Source organism: Carassius gibelio, chromosome A20 (assembly GCF_023724105.1).
Source record: "Carassius gibelio isolate Cgi1373 ecotype wild population from Czech Republic chromosome A20, carGib1.2-hapl.c, whole genome shotgun sequence".
Classification (NCBI taxonomy): domain Eukaryota; kingdom Metazoa; phylum Chordata; class Actinopteri; order Cypriniformes; family Cyprinidae; genus Carassius; species Carassius gibelio.
In genome coordinates, this window is record NC_068390.1 from 21,382,231 (window position 1) to 21,402,520 (window position 20,290).

At 36.9% G+C, this 20,290-nt stretch overlaps 1 protein-coding gene across 2 annotated transcripts; it reads right to left on the minus strand.

Moving 5' to 3' along the window:
• Positions 1-7: 7 nt before the first annotated feature.
• Positions 8-18,618, minus strand: LOC127938439 (sodium-dependent multivitamin transporter). Of its 2 annotated transcripts, XR_008148720.1 has the most exons (17): positions 18,327-18,618; positions 11,673-12,131; positions 9,879-9,944; positions 9,479-9,530; positions 9,280-9,347; positions 8,603-8,757; positions 8,336-8,476; positions 8,115-8,244; positions 7,416-7,504; positions 7,197-7,309; positions 7,008-7,075; positions 6,777-6,863; positions 6,258-6,430; positions 5,879-5,982; positions 5,017-5,138; positions 3,315-4,907; positions 8-2,087 (listed from the first exon to the last, which is right to left on the minus strand). XR_008148720.1 is itself a non-coding variant. In XM_052535047.1 (16 exons), exons 2-16 carry the CDS (start codon positions 12,018-12,020, stop codon positions 4,746-4,748), a joined length of 1,878 nt encoding a protein of 625 aa, XP_052391007.1. In that variant the 5' UTR covers positions 12,021-12,131; positions 18,327-18,618; the 3' UTR covers positions 8-4,745. The 2 variants fall into 2 exon arrangements, 1 of the variants encoding a protein (XP_052391007.1); XM_052535047.1 differs by having other exon boundaries at positions 8-4,907.
• Positions 18,619-20,290: the final 1,672 nt, after the last annotated feature.

Below are 20,290 nucleotides of genomic sequence, written 5' to 3' on the forward strand. Positions count from 1 at the left end.
AAAGACAGTCGGGAAGATATTTTTTATTGTTATCAAGACAAATTGTATACCACTCTTTCGTTACAAACATTTCATCAAGAGGAAAAATGAGTTTTCGTGATTCAAAGTAATGCCCACTAGAGTGGCTAAGTATTTCTATTCCTCTGTTCTGCATTCATCTACATAAATAAAAGGTATCATCGCTATAGACGCTCTGCTGGCCAATGCAACTTGCCTCTTTTTCACATAATGGAAAGTTCTCGGCAAGAACTTTCATGACCAATCAAATAAAGAGACAAAGAGAAGTGAAGGCACGACCAAAGGAATGAAGCTGGTCAGACTCCATTGCTTATGGCTTTCTGGAATGCATAATTGGGAAAATAAAATATAGGTAAACTTCTATTAAAAAAATAAATATTCTCATAATATTTATATAAACATAAATATCATGTATCGAAATATTTATTTTGCACTTATGAGAGTTGCGCTTATCATATAAAATGAGTATTTAAAAAATGTCATAAAAAACTATTCTCACAGTACAGTTCACATAGTCCCCCAACCTCCCCCCACCCCACATGGGCCCCCAAGGTTAATTCTCTTAGGGTTACACAGTTTTAGATTGTAGGACAGCATAGTTTATAATAGGTCGATCCCTGCCTGTGCCTTAACAGTTTGTTTTGTTGTAGGCAGTTTTAAAATGTGCATGTGATTTATTCCTCCTTTGACTGCTCACAGGGGAAATGCTTTCTGAATTAAGACATTCTTAGGACAAAATGAAATGATCAGTGGAGTCTATAAATGCAAATGCTCTGTACTATAAAAAAATGAGAGTTTTAAAGCATTTTGCACACATAGTTCAAGTAATTTCAGGTATGACATATGGCAGGTCTATATGCAGTCTGACACGTACATCATGACACTAATAATGTTAAAAAAAAAAAACTTTTACACAGTGAATATAGTGACAGATGAGAAATCAAGCTATGTTTACATTTTACAATAAAGAGATTATCAGTGTTGGACCCTCTGATTGGAATGTTACTAATATTCAGACCATTTCTTATTTTCATACCTGAATGTAAACATCATTCTAATAGATTGAACTGGATGAATTAAAAAAAAGAGTCACTGCATGTTAAAGAAGCATTAAAGAGGTCATATGATGTTGCTGAGGTGTGTTCAGGCGCAATGCTTTTTTTTAAGGAGCTGAAAATAGACAATGTTTTTTCTTTGTTATTTAAAGAGCGTACACGCTGCTTATTAAACACAGGGATGCACAGCAGCACACAAACATGCCAAATATTAAAAATTAAAGGATTGCAATGCATAAGATTTTTTTTGTAGGCTAAATAGATATACAGTACAGACCAAAAGTTTGGACACAAAGAGTTTTCTTTATTTTCATGACTATGAAAATTGTAGATTCACACTGAAGGCATCAAGGGCTATTTGACCAAGAAGGAGAGTGATGGGGTGCTACGCCAGATGACCTGGCCTCCACAGTCACCGGACCTGAACCCACTCCAGATGGTTTAGGGGTAAGCTGGACCGCAGACAGAAGGCAAAAGGGCCAACAAGTGCTAAGGAACTCCTTAAAGACTGTTGGAAGACCATTTCAGGTGACCACCTCTTGAAGCTCATCAAGAGAAAGCCAAGAGTGTGCAAAGCAGTAATCAGAGCAAAAGGTGGCTACTTTGAAAAACCTAGAATATGACTTATTTTCAGTTGTTTCACACTTTTTTCTTATGTATATAATTCCATATATAATTCCACATGTGTTAATTCATAGTTTTGATGCCTTCAGTGTGAATCTACAATTTTCATAGTCATGAAAATAAAGAAAACTCTTTGACTAACTCTTTGTTAACTTTGGAAAATAATTTTAAAAACACACCACAGTGGAATATAAAAATGCACTCTGTGTGAACCGATGACTTATGTTTGCACATGGGACAAACATGATTCCACATAGGATGATTCATTCGAGACAAATGTTAAACTGAAACCTGTCACCAGACCAAGATGATACACCCACAATAACAAACGAACAAAAAAAAAAAAATGGATTATGGATGAGAGACTGTTGAACTGTCTGAGTTCATAACCTGAAAATATAACTGACTGCCTGTGATTGTGAGATTGTGACAGGTTCAGAGAAAGCTTTCATTCCAGTAATAGGCACAATACAAGGACCTAGGAATCCTACAGCAACTACAAATGGTTTGGCTTAGACTGAGGTATGAAGAGTGTGCAAAGCAGTAATCAAAGCAAAAGGTGGCTACTTTGAAAAACCTAGAATATGACTTATTTTCAGTTGTTTCACACTTTTTTGTTATGTATATAATTCCATATATAATTCCACATGTTAATTCATTGTTTTGATGCCTTCAGTGTGAATCTACAATTTTCATAGTCATGAAAATAAAACTCTTTGAATGAGAAGGTGGGTCCAAACTTTTTTTGTCTGTACTAATCTCTTTGGATTTGAGACTTAAATCTTTGCAACTTTACAGATCTTCTTTATGCACCAAGAGCTCCTAACACTCCAAAGAGAAAGGAAAACTTGAAATTGCATCATATGACCTCTTTAAACTCATATCTCCTCCACTGCAGTCATTTCACAGCAAATACTATTCCCTGTCTAGTTTTGAATCGAATACTGTAAGGTACCATTAGATAGGCTAAAGATTTATGTCATAATTCATTGCTGTCAATATAGGCGTGAAGCTACTATGAAATGTAGAGTGGTCATCACTCAACTAAACGTAAAACCCTTGGGGAAATTTACGTGGGATGTGTAATTGTGCATCGAGATCCATTTAAAAACCTTGTTTAACATGAAGTAGTGTCCTAAAATTATAGTGTGCATTGCGTGATATTCTAAAGAAGTGCAGATGGACAAAATGTGGCTTAAAAACAAAAAGAGCATTACAAAATCGATCTGAATGAGTAGTGAACACGTGGCACAGCGATAAAAGTTGTGATTCTTGCATTTAAAATAAAGCTTCTATTTTAAATTATTTTTAAATTGTGCAAATGCATCACTCATGAGTGGGATGCTGAAAAATCAATGAGATGTGGCGCAACAGTGCGTTAACTTTGGAAAATAATTTTAAAAACACACCACAGTGGAATATAAAAATGCACTCTGTGTGAACCGATGACTTATGTTTGCACATGGGACAAACATGATTCCACATAGGATGATTCATTAGAGACAAATGTTAAACTGAAACCTGTCACCAGACCAAGATGATACACCCACAATAACAAACGAACAAAAAAAAAATGGATTATAGATGAGAGACTGTTGAACTGTATGAGTTCATAACCAGAAAATATAACTGACTGCCTGTGATTGTGAGATTGTGACAGGTTCAGAGAAAGCTTTCATTCCAGTCATAGGCACAATACAAGGACCTAGGAATCCTACAGCAACTACAAATGGTTTGGCTTAGACTGAGGTATGAATTTAGACTAGACAGCAAAGCACAGAAAATCCCATTACAACATCAAAAAAACATATCAAATCACAAGAAAACAAGTGCAACCAAATCAATCCATATGCTAACACTGAGAATTATGGTCAGTAACACACTAAAGTTTCAATTCTGTGCGGTTAGTCTTGATACAATAACACATATCTTTACTTCTATATCTAAGATCAAATATTTGATTAGGCTATTCTTAGAACTTGTCTACAAGAACATTTCTAACATGACCATTTGGTAAATAATCATCCATACCAAAATAATCTTTAATACAGGCAAATTTAAAACTTTTTCTGAGATGCTAAATTATAATTAGCCAGGCTCTCACAATGCAAAGCATCATGGGAATTCAATAGTGAGGTATCCAGATACTTCTAGATACTTCCAGATACTATCAAGGTCAGGACCATTTGGGCATTTGGGCTAGGCGAAGAAACGGCAAACTAAAGCAATGATCCAGTCACAAAACTACATCATACATTCATATGAGGAGGCACTTGTCACAAACAATGGGCTTCAATGAGGGAACTAGAGATTCAGCATGCATTAGATTCACTGTATCTATCACAACATGAGGCTTCTTCAAGTCGAATGGTCTTTCATGAATGTCAAGCTAAAAGTTTACTACACTGACATTTGCAGTATTAGCAATTCTTCATTCACTGTAAACTTTTAACTCAGTTTAGGGAACAAACACATGGACCGTAGTGCTTTCAAGGCCAACAGAATGGAAAGGCAAATGTAGTGAACTTTGGACGAAACTAAATCTCTGGGAGAGAAAAACCCCAAAACTCGAATGGCACTGACATTAAACGACTATAGATTTGTGCAAATGTAGTTCTTTCTGCTGATAAACCATCCATAAACCTGACGTTCAGCATGATTTTTTTGATGTGTGGGTGTATGTATATCAAGAACCAGCAATATTCAACCAAGTATTCTTGACATTCAGTTTAGGAAATGTAAACTAAGTTTAGGTGATCACTTGTATCGCTCAATACATCTCAAATCATTCAAGATCTAAACGTAATCTAATTTTTATGACAGACCACTGACATCAAAAGGTACCACATATAAACGAGATCACTGGCAGTTGAGGGCACAGCGTACTAATATTGCAAAGGGCCCACAATATAACTTATGCACTTAAGATTCTTACCAAATTCAAGAGGGGAAAACAGTGAGATTGTGAATTTGCACGCTGTTTTGGCATCATAACCGACGTCCTGTAGGAAACTAAGACCATTTAGGACTGTCGCTGTATGGGACATTTCACAAGGCTGTTTCCTGCAACGTATGGGCCAGGTTGCAAGTAGGCTGGGCGGATTTCTGTTCTCCTTCCTCTTCCCTGAGCTGGTCTTCCTCTTTAGTGCCGGCAATGCCATTGCTCTCTTTCTGGGCCATCTGGTAAGGCTGTTGGTCCATGACTTTAGACTATAGCATAGACACAGACGTACATAACCATTCAAAATAGAAGAATGCTGTATTTGAAACTTGGTTTTGATTCGTAAGTGAAGCTCAGCTGAGCATTTAAGTGAGTTACCTTGTCATCCAGTGGGGTAACACAGCACAGTTTCTCCTTGTAGCGTTGGGGCAGAAAGAACAGCAAATTGCCAAGCACAGGGTAAATCGTGCCTGGGTTTAAATCTTTCTCCTTCGAAGGCCCTGAGTGAACACAAAGCAGAAAAAAATTATTATGATAAAAATTGTTGCAGACTAACAATCAATGTTGTTATTGTACATTGTAAATTATAAAACTATTAAAATGAGCATCTGGTAATTTAAATAACTGAATATATAGTAACTATAAATATTAGATACATTTTTAGTTTTTAAATAAAAAGTAAAACCTTTTAAATAATACATATTATAATAGTATATTAATAATACTAAAACAAAACTGCTAATAAATGTCATTGTATAACATAGTGAGTGATTTAAGGTGCCCTTATATAAAGCTGTTACTAAAATATATAATATATTTTTATGTGGATCAATTCACTTTTACATGATTATCTTCTATATGTCATTGTATTAAAGCAAATTTTTTTTAAAATATTCTCTTGAATATATTTACTTTGTATTAGTTTAACAGTGCATTTACCCAATAATTTACGAGTAACAATTTATTTGAATGGCACTTTAGTTTTATTATTCCAAAACAACTTATCTTTTTCCTTTTCTCAGACCCACTAGCACCCCTTTGCGATCTGCAATTTGAAAACCTCTCCCGGACAACTATGATGATTTCCTAGTGCAATCTAACTTGGGCAGTAAACTCTTACCTTGTCTTTACATTTCACAGATTAAACTACAAATGAGCCATATTCACAAAGGTAGCTTTATCAGCATCCAAACAAAACTTTAAACGTAGAGTGTTTGATCGGTTTGGAAACACACTTTACCCGTCAGAAAGCTGACCAGTAGTCCAACCACCACAACTGTGGCAGAATTATGAGCACTGTACCACATGTATGATAAAGAGTACAGAGCCTGAACTCCAGAAGGCCTGAAAATACAAGACGACAGAATAAATGGGCCAGTTTAGTCTGTGATATATCTATCATGTTGAAAAGCCTTTATGAACTGTCTTACTTTTCAGTCTCAAATTAGACCAATCATTGTTTTTATGCAACTTCCTTATGGTTATGACTAATTTGTAGGATCTAAGAAGTTTATGCAACTGGTCACAGAAGCTAAACAAATGGATTTCTGCTTTGTCTGAAGTAATCAAGCATTTTAGAACAGGTATTTCTACTATCTTAAAAATATGCACCTGGGTACCTGGGTTTAGATGTGATGAGCGTCGTCATGATAGCTGTGGTCATGTTTCCTACATCAGGTATGATGGTGGCATTTATCAAAGGTGGCGCAGATGCAGACATTCGTGAAAGAAAGCTTCCGATACCGATCCAGAAAGCCATGACCAGCCCCGATAACAGCCCAACAAGAGCACCCTGAAAACACACCCAGTCCATTAAATTAAATCAAACCAAGAAAATATCTACCAAAGTCCACTGGACGCATTAGTGACAAGACATAAAAAAAATTAAAAATAGATGTGACACTGAAGACTGAAATAATGACTGCTGAGAATTCAGCTCTGCCATCACAGGAATAAATTACATTTTTAAATATATTAGAAGAAAATAGACAAGTAAGTATTTCTAATATTTACTGTATTTTGTTCCACTAAACACAGCCTTGGTGAGCATACTGTAAGAGACTTATGAAACAAACCAAAAATATGACCCCAATCCTTTCAACAGTTTTGTATAGATGTGGATGCTTCGTTTGACTTACAGTGGAATTGGCCCAAGGGAAAAACATCCCGAGACAGAAAAGACCAAGAAGAGGTCCCCCCACCATCCCAAATATACTGAGTGCTGCCTAAAGATGTTAAACATTAAGGAAAATATACATAAATATAGTTTATTGTTAACTGTAGGAATACATCATACTAAATTACATCTCAAATTTGTCTGCATTTACTTTATTATTTTTATTTCCATATTAGATAATCATGGTCCTCACCTGCAACACAGAACCCATTAAAGAGGCGATGTATGCCATAGCCAGACACACAAGACCATAGCCAAGTGCTGTGGGGGAATATAATGACAAAAAATGATTACCCCATGATCCCAATGGACAACTCGTAAAGAAACTAATATATGAAATAATAAGCTCTGCCTTTCAGGCAGTTATTGAAAGATAGCCTACCCAACATTTTCGATAACAAGGTGGCACGGGCCTCTGTCATGGGTGACACGTGAGGTTTGATCAGGTCCTCCATGGTAACTGTTGCCAGGGAGTTGAAGGCAGATGAGATAGTGCTGTAAAATAAATTGGACCCCGTTTAAAGAAAAATCAAGATTAACAGCTAAATATATACATACATACATACATACATATGCTATCATCACAAAATCTTGTTAATACCTAAGAGCGCCACTGAACAGGCAGGCAACAAAAAGTCCTGGCAAACCAGGAAGATCTTGCAACACATCCATTACAAAGTACAGCACCATCTGCAGAAGGAGAGAAAGGTGGAACATGACTTCACCATAATAACTGCCAAATTAACATCAATTCAGCGATGGTGTGATGACCTTGAGATCAAACGATAACAAGAAATGATTAACACGTACAGAAGATAATGATAAAGGCCATAACACCTTATCAAGAAAACAAAATGTAATGATTTTCAAAACGATAGGCTGTTGCATAAAAATAAACAATCATATCATATATATCTGGTTTTTAATCATTGCATTGAAAATATTGTAAAATGTTACTACAATTTTTATATTTTCATATATTTTAAAATATAACTTATTCCTGTGAAGCAAAGTTGAATTTCCAGCATGGTCATGTCACATGATCCTCCAGAATTCATTCTAATATGCCGATTTGGTGCTCAAAAAACATTTCTGATTATTATCAATGTTGAAAACAGTTTAATATTTTTGAGGAAACCATGATACATTTTTTCATTATTCAGTGATGCAACACAAAAGCCAAAAGCTTCTAAAATACATTTGAAACAGTGTCTTCATGTCACTTTTAATCAATCTAATACATCATTGCTCATTTAAAGTATTAATTTCTATCAAAAAAATAATGTTTTTTGTATCTGACCTGGTCGTTACTTTTGACGTAGCCCTTATCCAGTGGGCTCTCCTCCCCATATCGGGCGTACATAACCAAACCCATTAAACAGCCCATTGAGAGCACAATCTGCTGGCATGGGAATACTGCATAACAGGACCTGGAGAACAAAAAACACCAATTTTGTTAAGTAATTTGACATAACACAGTAGAAAGAGTAAAAATGTTGCATAAAACAACTTCTTTCTTACATGATGGCCTCTTTTTCTGTGCGGGAGCAAAGGTATCTCTGGACCTGAGCCTGATTCACTCCATACAGGGCTAGCATGAGGAAAACCCCCCCGACTCCCAGAGTCCAGAATGTGTGCCTCTCCAAAGGGTCAGGGTTCAGGCTGCCATGGGGACCACAAAACAAAGAATGTGAGCTTCAGTTACAGTGGAACAGTGTTTGTTAGATAAACGTAATGGAACAGTTTACTCATAAATGAAACAAAATGATATAAAATCCCATCACTCACTCAAGGCCTGAGATACGGCTGCCGTTTTGTGCTTTCTTCCATACTTCAGCGATGCCACCTGCCTGATGGGTACCCACTATAATCACTGCCAGCTGCCCCGCAAACATCACGATTGTCTGGAACACATCTGTCCAGATCACTGCTTTCAGACCGCCCTGGAGATAAAGAGAAAAGAAGAACTAAGGCTACACCAAGGCTACATTCATTTGATCAAAAAAAGTGTTGTGAAATAGTATTACAATTTAGAATAACTGTTTTATACTTTTTATACATTTTAAAATGTAATTTATATAAAGCCGAATTTTCCATTCATTAGTCATTTTGATCCATCAGGAATCATTCTAATATACTGATTTGGTTCTCAAGAAACATTTCTTATTATTATCAGCATGAAAACAGGCCTGCTGCTTAATATTTTAATGTTAATGATGATTTTGTTTCTATATTATTCTATAATATATATATATATATATATATATATATATATATGATCAATAGAAATTTCAAAATAACATTAACTTAAAATTAAATCTTTGTAACATCATAAATGTCTTTTCTGACCCTTATGATCATTTGAATGCATCCCTGCTGATTAAAAGTATTCCTTTCCCTTTACAAACTGAAAAGTATACATTTTCTTTTATGCTTGTGTAAACTGAGGCATGTCTCCAACTTACCAAAGCTGTATAAAACGTGCACACCAATCCCATGGCCAGCACAGCCCCCCAAAGGTCAAACCCGGTTACTGTGATCACAAACAAATTCAAATAAACATTTACAAGAGGAAAAGCATAAAAAACAAAACAAAAAAACTACTAATCTGATATACATCAACATGCATGTCTTGTTATGCATCAGTAGCCTCGTCTTAATTACCTGCATTAAGTGCAAGTGCTGGAGCATACAGGACAACTCCCATATAGATCACCTGCATAAAAATAAGAATATGACAAATGAAACAGCTGTAATACTTTTCTGAAACCACACTAGATTGTTTTATCACATAATAACTTTTTTCTTTGAAACTCCCCCTGTCTAAGTAACTGATAGTTCTGAGAATCATTGCACTTAGATCAACAACACTGAGTAAAATATTGTCCATGTCAGTGGGGAGGTCAGAATAAGTTTTTAAGTGAAAGTTCAGGTTTTATACTGACAACAGTCTTTGTGCCTAACAAAACAGGAGTAAAGGACAAAATTCATATTAATTACTAGATTATACTCCTACTGGTTTTAATATCCAATTGCACACATTCAGGTGCTAAACACAACTCACCATCTGAAAGATGAAGGTCACAGTGCCACATATCCGAACACTTTTACTAAAACGAAGCTCCAAGTACTATGAAGAGGAAAAAGAATGCACATTCAATAAATAAATATGATACCATGTGGGACATTTACAAGGTTCCCACTCTTTTAGAATTAATATCCATGTTTTTTCCCATTAATTTTCTATTTGTTTAATGATAACTGAATATGGATTTTTTTATTTTTTTATTATTCTTTTACATTTAGACTCATTCGCCGATGAATCATTCACTGGCTGAGTCATTAAAAAACTCCAGTTCCAAAACAGTGACAATCTCTCAAACAAACATACACGGGTATATCTCAAATTAGAATGTCATGGAAAAATTAATTTATTTCAGTAATTCAACTCAAATTGTGAAAATGGTGTATTAAATAAATTCAATGCACACAGACTGAAGTAGTTTAAGTCTTTAGTTCTTTTAACTGTGATTGTTTTGGCTCACATTTAACAAAGACCCACCAATTCGCTATCTCAAAAAATTTTAATACTTCATAAGATCAATTAAAAAAATATTTTTAGTGAATTGTTGGTGGAAAGTATGTTCATTTACTGTACATGTACCCAATACTTGGTAGGAGCTCCTTTTGCTTTAATTACTGCGTCAATTCAGCGCGGCATGAAGGTGATCAGTTTGTGGCACTGCTGAGGTGGTGTGGAAGCCCAGGTTTTTTTTGACAGTGGCCTTCAGCTCATCTGCATTTTTTGGTCTCTTGTTTCTCATTTTCCTCTTGACAATAGCCCATAGATTCTCTCTGGGGTCCAGGTCTGGTGAGTTTTCTGGCCAGTAAAGCACACCAACACCATGCTCATTTAACCAACTTTTGGTTGGCATCTTCAAAAAGCTGGTCAGCAGAAGGAAGCATGATGTGTTTGCTTGGTAAACGGGTGCAGTGTCTTTGGTTTTCAAAAAACACAATAGACCAAAAGCAGCAGATGACATTGCACCCCAAATCATCACAGACTGTGGAAACTTAACACTGGATTTCAAGCAACTTGAGCTATGAGCTTCTCCACCCTTCCTCCAGACTCTAGGACCTTGGTTTCCAAATGAAATACAAAACTTGCTCTTATCTGAAGAGGACTTTGGACCACTGGGCAACAGTCCAGTTCTTCTCCTTAGCCCAGGTAAGACACCTCTGATGTTGTCTGTGGTTCAGCAAATTCCTTGACATGTCTGTGTGTGGTGGCTCTTGATGCCTTGACCCCAGCCCATTTCTTGTGAATTTCACTCAAATTCTTGAATCGATTTTGCTCAACAATCCTCATAAGGCTGCGGTTTTCTCGGTTGTTTGTGCATATTTTTCTTCCACACTTTTCCCTTCCACTCACTTTTTTTGCTTGGATACAGCACTCTGTGAACAGCCAGCATATTTGGCAATGAATGTTTGTGGCTTACCCTTCCTTGTGAAGTGTGTCAATGATTACCTTCTGGACAACTGTCAGATCAGCAGTCTTCCCCATGACTGTGTAGCCTATAGTGAACCAAACTGAAAGACCATTTGGTTTTGAGTTGATTAGCTGATTGGCATGTCACCATATTCTAATTTGTTGAGAGTGAATTGATAGGTTTTTGTTAAATGTGAGCCAAAATCATCACAATTAAAAGAACCAAAGACTTTAACTACTTCTGTCTGTGTGCACTGAATTTATTTAATACACCAGTTTCACAATTTGAGTTGAATTACTGAAATGAGCTTTTCCACAACCCTGTAATTTATTGAGATGCACCTGTACAGTAAATTTCTAAAGTGCTACCTGATATGTGCTGCTGAGGTGGAGCCGATAGAAAACAGGTATGAAAATGTGCGCAGGGATGAGCAGGCCAAGGAAATAGGAGCAACCCAGGAACCAGTACTGCGTGCCATGTGTGTAAATCTCAGATGGGGCACCCAGGATGGCCACTGCTGATTGAAAGGTGGCCAACAGCGAAAGGGACACTGGAAGGCAGCGCATGCTGCGGTCGGCCAGCAGGAACTCCTGTGTGGTCCTCTGACAACCCCCTGAGAAGGCATAGTAAAGGCCGATTCCTGCAGAGGCTACTAGCAGCACGACGAAAATCACATAATCCACTGTGCTGAAGTGCATTAGGACTACGTCCCCCATAATGCCGTGAGGTATGGGGAGGAGCACACAGAGTGATGTGACCCCTGGATTATCAGTGAAGGGTAAGTGAAGGCTCAGTGGAGTGAATCATGAAGGACTGCAGGTGACGTGCTATAAAAAAAAAAAAAAAAATTTAAAGACTGATTAGGCAAAAATGCAAACTGAATATCTAAATTATAATTTCTGATTGTTAAAATTTACAGATTAAAATAAAAGATTCAAAACTAGCAGTAAGGAAACATATACACTAATGCATTGTGCAATATGTAAGACTCACAATCAAACCAAAGTAGCAACAAAAATTTTATCTTCCATACGGTGACGTCCATACACGTGTAATTGGTTATCAAAAATAAATAAATAAATGTGGAGCAGAGACTTGGTTCTATGTAAACGTGAGCAGTGAACTTGAACATTGATAAAACTGGGGTCATTAGATTGCCTTACAGATTGCAAGAATGCACTGAACAAAAAAAAACTAAAACAAAAGATCTTACCAACCCCAAACAGCAAAGTTTAAGTAAAAGGACTTTAATTTCATACAATGTTAAAGTTGTATAACATCCTGTAAAATGGTAAAACTAAAGCTTATTGCAACTGTTTGCTAATTGTCATTTATTGATTACACTTGCACTATCTGTAAATTACTTGCATACAATGTACACAATTTACTGCACACAATCCTGACCTGTTCAATGGAACAATACAGCCTTACAGCCTACAATCAGAAACATGTGTTTTTAGTACCACAGCACACAATATATTTTTCATTTTGAATTCAAGAACAGTTGAGTGTAACTTTAAAATAAATATATATACACAAACATATATTTTTATTCAAACCCTGGCTGTGGAACATCAGATTAATTTAGTGTCATCAAAGCTGTTGTGTCGGCTAGTATGCTAAAGGGCAAGTGTCACGTGTGACATGATAAAGACAGTGAAAGACTCTGACCTAGAAGATTTTCTTACAACTCAGATAACAACACCACGCAAAATATGTTTGGGTTGGAATCAGGGTATCTTCACATTTTTTAACAGCAAATTTAATGACTTTTAAGACCTTTTTAAGTCCTCTAAAAGGAAAATTTAAGACTTTATCTAAACAAAAAAAAAACAGGAAAATGTTCAGTCCGACAACACAGATTGATGTGGCGAAGCATTAGTGTGGCACAACACATCACAACCACGCTCAAGACAGGTCAAAGGGGCGCGGAAACTTTTATACCAAGTGCTGATTGACCTTACAACCCTGACATGGTTGACTATGTATAAACTATCAGCCTTTAAGGTACTTCAGGTAATTTCTAAATTCTGGCCCCTCATAGCAGTTTGAAAAAGACATGGAAGACAGCCCCAGGACATTACAAAAGCCATTTTCATCATACTTGATCTAAATTATGGTTAAATGTTGCTGCCTAATAGCCCTGAGCTGGGTTTAGGGGTTCTCCCCCAAGAAAATGTTGTTCAGGGTCTGATTAGTGTTTTCTATGTCATTTCAGACACAGATAAATGCAAGCACATTCAATAATCTATGCATAGACCTAATGAATGACAGACAATTGTAGGAAAGATCAGGATCAGAAATTTATTGCATGTTCCAGTTGTAGGAGATCCATGACTTTCCAATTTACTGTGGGTCCATCCATTGACACAGAAAGCATGTTCCTTAAATTAAGTTCCTTGGTGCCCTCCTGAAATTATAAAAAAATAAAATCAAAACAAAGTCCACCTCAAGAATGATAACATTTTCATTCATGTTCACTCAGATTAGATGGTTTGTCTAAAGTAGTGATTCTCAAACTGTGGTCTGGGGACCTCTGGAGGTATGCCAGATTACCAAAGAGGTCTGTGAGCAAAAGTCATCAACCAAAAATGACTGACATGGACTGTGACACCGTTGAACATTTCCAATTCACTTCTCATGACTTGTTTTCTAATCATGCACATTATGAGCAGGTGAAGTTAGCCATGGTTTCAGAAGACTAAAATGGCCTGCATTTTTACATGCATTAGGGATGATCATTAAGCCAAATATGCCAAGTTTTTTTTTTTTTTTAATTGGCTAAGTGGTCCTTGATTTCAAAGAAAAAATGTTTGAGAAACAAGTTTAGCCATAATAGTGAATGCTCACAAATTGGGCCTATGTGATAGGGTTCAGTGTCAACATTGTTAACCTCAAATTGAGAAGCACAAAACAAATATTTGGAGTATAATTATGAACTGGGCTACATTATTTAATTCAATTCAATTTTACTTTTAACATAAAAAATATGCAAGAAGCATAATGCATATTGAATGCTTTATACAATAAAGTTATTTACAGCACTGCCTTCCATCCATAATGCAGTAGTCCTATGCCTAGATGTCACCCACCCACCCACATTTTTTTAACTGATTGGCTGGGACAATATATTGATGCATTTTGAATCGAGAAATTATTCTGGATCGATTCCAATTTTTCTGAATGCATTTCGATTCTCTCTCGAATCGATTCTTAGTTTAGTTTTTAACAGCAGATGCCACTGCGTGATTTATATGCCTTACACACACCACTTGAACCTACTATAAAATAATAATTAATAAAGTTCGAAAAGGTTGAAGCGAAGTACAAGGGTGTTTGCAGTGGGGCATTTACATTAATCTCGCGTCATTAAAGCAATATATCAATTACATACTCAGACTCAGCAGAACGCACGAGCGCTCTTCGTCGTGAGAATTTGAGTGTTCGGTTAAAAACTAGCCTAGAGCGCCATCTGCAAAAACTAAGCTCAGAATCAATTCGGAACGCATTCGGAAAATATTTAAATCAATCCAAGAATTGTGTCGCATCGATATATTGTCCCAAATATTCATTAGGAAATAACAAAAACACATGAAGCATTTTAACATATTCAAATAATTTTAAATGTTACTTTTAGAGTCTTACCTTAAAGTGCTCCAGCAAGTCTTCTGCCGTTGAGGGGCTCAAAAACTGAGAACCAAGATAGCGAGACCTGACAATCGTGGTCTTGTCCACAGCTTTATCGTCTTTGCCCATGCTTGCGATTTCGCAAACTGCCGTGGTGGCGAACCATCAACGCAACGCGTTCATCAATCACTTACTCGTATGTCACCTATGGAATGATGCAGGTTGCACCCACGAAGTGCTGCCCCCAAATGTTGCGCTGGTCAAATTGCGGTTGAAAAAATAAATAAAAAAGACGAGTCGGACATGAAATCTAAGATCCCACATGAAATTCACACCAATTTAATCTTACTTCTTATTTGAAAGAAAAGAAACGACAGACCGGTTCTTATCTGCAGAACAGTGAAGAAAGATGCAAGAACACACAGGCCAAGATTCGTCAAGCCACTGTACGCTGTCAAAATGTTTGCTCAGATTCTTTCCTATTACTCTGCAAAATAGCCAAGTAATCTATGATAAGAAATCAAATTATATTTAGCCTATCAAGGGGCAAAAAAAAGGACAAACTTGTATAGCTTCTATGGTCACAAGGCTTTTGATGATCAAACAGTGGGGTAACAGCATAGCAAAGTGTCTGTTTGATTTTCTTTAGCCTCTATGAGATCAAGGCCTGCTCCTGCATACAGACACCGCTTATGACTCACCAGCAGCATCAGAACCCAATGTATTACACAATCTAACCATCCAATCAACTAACAACCCAACTGTCCCATGATTTATGCTGCTTCAGCTTGGGTGCCTCTATAATTTGCCTTTCTTGATTTAAAAAAAAAAAAAAATAGCCACAATATTTATCTTATAAATAGGGATGTCAATTTAAAGGAATTAATTCTAAAACCGAACCCAATTTTTACCAACAGAGGAAATCTACCTTGAAATACCACTTTAAATTTTTAGTCCTAGCTACATGACAAGGCTGTCCCGTCAGGTAAATTTTATGTTATAACAACTTAAAACATATTTCTATATTCTTTTTTATCTTTATCTTGCTTTTCATAACAAGGAACTGCTGATACCAATTGACAATATGTTCCTATATCATAGGGGTGCACAATAAATATCGGGCGATTATTAATGCGCATCTTGTCAGTAAAGCCAGTTATCTAATTAGCGGTATCCATCCATCAGGTGCATGATTTCACACAGAGCAGCTGTTACTACACAGAGCTGTTGTTAACTGACAAGCTGCGCAAATTCATGCCAATACCTGGATTTTCGCAGCTTGTCGTTCACTTCTCCTTCTAACAAAACATTAAAGGGGGGGTGAAATGCTATTTCATGCATACTGAGTTTTTTACACTGTTAATGAGTTGGATTCCCATGCTAAACATGGACAAAGTTTCAAAAATTAAGTTGTACGTTTGAAGGAGTATTTCTGTTCCAAAAATACTCCTTCCGGTTTGTCACAAGTTTCGGAAAGTTTTTTTCGAGTATGGCTCTGTGTGACGTTAGATGGAGCGGAATTTCCTTATATGGGTGCTAAGGGCACGTGACGTCTGCCGGAAGAGCGCGCGCTCCCGTATAGCAGAGCACTGAGAGGCTGAGCACAGACAATCACTGATCAGAGCGAGAGCGTTGCGAAATGTCACAAAAGGAGTGTGTTTTTGGTTGCCAGGGCAAGACAACCCTGCACAGATTACCAAACAAAAAACAGCATTAAGGGACCAGTGGATGGAGTTTATTTTTACAGAGCATCAACGGAGTTGTGCAAGTGTTTTTGTTTGTTCCCTGCATTTCGAAGATGCTTGTTTTACAAACAAGGCCCAGTTTGACGACGGATTTGCGTATCGTTTATTTCTTAAGGATGATGCAGTCCCAACGAAAAAGGGTCACGATCGTGTGTTGGAACTGAAGGCGGTGAGTAAAACTGCTTAAAATATCTCTGCCTCCTTGTTAGTGCGTCCGCCTCCCATGCCGGAGACCTGGGTTCGAGCCCCGCTCGGAGCAAGTCGTTGCTGCTGCTGCTCTCGTTCAGTTTCAGCCTCGGGATCTGATTCTGGATCATAAATAAACGGCTGTATCTGACTGTAAGCCATGGTTTGTTTTGGTTGGTTTTGTCCTCACGGTGTCACAGCTTCCAAACGCTCTCAACGCAAAAGCCTACTGGCGCTCGTGATTCTTTAGCTCCGCCCACACATCACGCCTCCAGTCGTTCGTGTTTTTCCAGGAAAAATCGGTACAGACTATCTTTTTCTTATGAATATAATAAAACTAAAGACTTTTTGGAGTTATGAAGGATGCAGTACTACTCTATAGGTACTCAAGAATAACAGGATATTGAGTGAAAACGAGCATTTCACCCCCCCTTTAAATCACAGCTGTAAATCTTTTTACAACAGCTATTATGCAACCTGTATTTCTAAATCAATGTTTGCCCAGTAATTCTCTACAGAAATTAATGTTCAAAGATTAAAATCAGTTTACACAAGATCTGACAAACACTTCACAATTATTGCAGCCACTTACTGGAATACTGATACAGAATGACAATTTATGTCCTGGACACGTTTTAATCAAAGTTTATAGCTTCAGTGTTCCTCAAAAGTTCAGGCCTGTGTTTGTGTTCGGTTGAGGTCAGACATTTATAAATATATATATATATATTACTGTGATGCAAAGATGAATTTCCATCAGCCATTACTCCAGTCCAGGTACCCTAACTCCAAAATGAAATGTTAATACAATATGGTTTCAAGAAAAATATTGAAGGGTTGAAATGCAACATCTTACAGGTAAATTAATAACGTTAACCTGTCTGACATTTTTCCGGTTCGTTTTAATAGATAGATACAACATTGTTTTGAAGTGAATTTTAATCCATCACAATATAAAAAAAAAGACATTTTATGAGCGTAACATCACAGAAAATGGCGTTTAGTTAAACGAAGACGGTTTACTATTTCAGCCCACGCGCTATGCGCGAGCAACAGAGCCACGAGCTCGAGAAGAAATAGATTGATAGTTTACTTCTCACAGGAAGAGAGAAAGAGCGGCTTTGAAAATTGATTTCATAGTTAGATGAGTTATAGGTTTAACCCGATGTACAGCTACTATGAACTGCATCTGACAGCTACAACGTGTTCGCGCTAATGTTTCCTGGACTTCTGTCCTTGCATGTAATAACTGCGTAGAATACCACGATGCCTTAAAGGAAATGAAATGCTAATGTAAATTTACATCACAACAGAGCGAAATATGGGCTACCCACGAGAACGTACGGTAATACGTTCGCGCTGTGTAGCAAATGAAGAGAACGCTCCCATTATAATGAACGATGCTGCTTTTTAGCTAGCCTACCTTGTCATTCATTCTACCCAGCCATCATGTCATCATCTTACCTTGGTTACAGTTATTCCGATGAAAAATGCGTAATGAATGGAGAAAGGTTTAAACCAGTCTCGGTTCAGAACACCGCTAACGTACTCTCCTTGACATCACATAGAGGTTGCTGCTCCACAGTTGATACACGTGCTTCCGACGTCACGCTGTGGGAACGTCACAATGTCGCCGCCTCACTCATGACTTTCATAAGTAGCTAATCAATTATCCTTTCTCAAGCGGGGGAAAACTGAAATATATATTTAAAAAAAAAACTATTTTATTGGTAACCTTTCACATTCACAAGATTAAATGATCTGCCTGCAAACCATTTGTTTCTAATTTAAAAAATTATTTCCAACTTTATTGAGCATTAAGTTATTAACGCCTATAACATTCTAAGCAATAATATATAAATTGATTGTTTCTAAAACCATCCATATTAATCTTGAACCGAGACAATGGTCAAATAAATTAATGTTTTTTTTTTTAATTCCTCAAAATTCAAAATTGTAAAATGTATTCAACTTAAACAAACTTGTGCAACATAATGTCTCTCTCTACACTCTTAAAATAAAGGTGTTTCACAATGCCATAGAAGAAAATTTTTGTCTAAATGGTTCCATAAAGAACATTTAACATCTGAAGAACCCTTCGGTTTCTTTGGTTCTTTGTGGCGAAAGAAGTTTCTACAGATTATAAAAAAGTAAGAAAAAGATGGTTCTTTAAAGAACCTATGACTGAATGGTTCTTTGTGGAACCAAAAATGGTTCTTCTATGGCAGGGATCCTCAAATCTGGACCTCGAGATCCACTTTCCTGCAGAGTTTAGCTCTAACCCTAATCAAACACACCTGAGCATGCTAATTAATGCCAATTAATGTCTTTGGGATCATTAGATAATCCCAGACAGGTGACTTTGATCAGGTTGGAGCTAAACACTGCAGTGCATTGGACCTCCAGGGTAAGATTTGAGGAAGGGGGTTCTATGGCATCACAGTGAAGAACCTTTAAAGCACCTCTATTTTTAAGAGTGTGTCTGTGGGGGGGGTGTATACACACACACACACACACACACACACACACATACAGGCGCTGGTCATATAATTAGAATATCATCAAAAAGTTGATTTAATTCCATTAAAAGGAATACAACAGAATGAGTGGGCACTTTGTAAACCAAATTTCTCCTCCTTTCTAAATTATAATGTGATGTAACAAAGGAAACACAGTGTATATAAAACTCTTTTCTCTGTAAATGTTATCAGAATGTGATGTTATGTAAAAATGTATATTTTCTGTATAACTCACTCAAAAAAAAAACATAGTTGACTCCATGAATATCTGGGCCCGTATTCATAAAGAATCTTAATGCAAAAAGTAGCTCCTAGTGACAAAATTCTAAGAAAATTCTTAGAAATGTGGGCGTTTCCTCAAACTTGTCAGGAGCACAGATGAGGACTTTTAAGAGGCTTAAGAGTTTCTTTAGCAGAGGAGAAAATGGCAGAAAGATGAAGAGGCAGAAGAAATCTGTTGCAGACAATGGATGACAGTGAGTTAATAAGACAGTATAGATTATATAATTTATCATTTAATATATAAATTAAGTAATCACTACATTACGATATTTGGCAACTGGGAAAATGCAACAATGCAATAGTGATGCTTTGGGTCTGTCACAACCTTCTGTAAGCAGTGATCACACAATTACAGCACTTTCAGAGCATCTTATTGTGTCGAAGTTCATTTCGTTTCCACTGGACATTCCCACCTTGCAGGCTCAAAAAACTGCATTTATGAATATAGCAGACTAGGTGCGCACAAGCAGGGGGAATGAACCGTTAATAGTTTGTGCTATATGCTCCCATGTCTGCTTCTTGTCCCTTGCTGTGACACCCGACCCGAATTTTCCTTTAAGAATGGCCTTGTGTTCATCCACTAACTGGGCTAACAGTAAACACTGTTTCTCTTTCCAGTTTGGGTTT

Bases quoted from the DNA above. Each gene is read 5' to 3' on its own strand.
- LOC127938439 (XM_052535047.1), bottom strand. From the start codon at position 12,020: ATGGGGGACGTAGTCCTAATGCACTTCAGCACAGTGGATTATGTGATT. The intron at 7,505-8,114 runs GTCAGATACAAA...CTCCTTCTGCAG, and splicing joins ACGTCAAAAGTAACGACCAG to ATGGTGCTGTACTTTGTAAT. The intron at 6,864-7,007 runs GTGAGGACCATG...TAACATCTTTAG, and splicing joins TAATGGGTTCTGTGTTGCAG to GCAGCACTCAGTATATTTGG.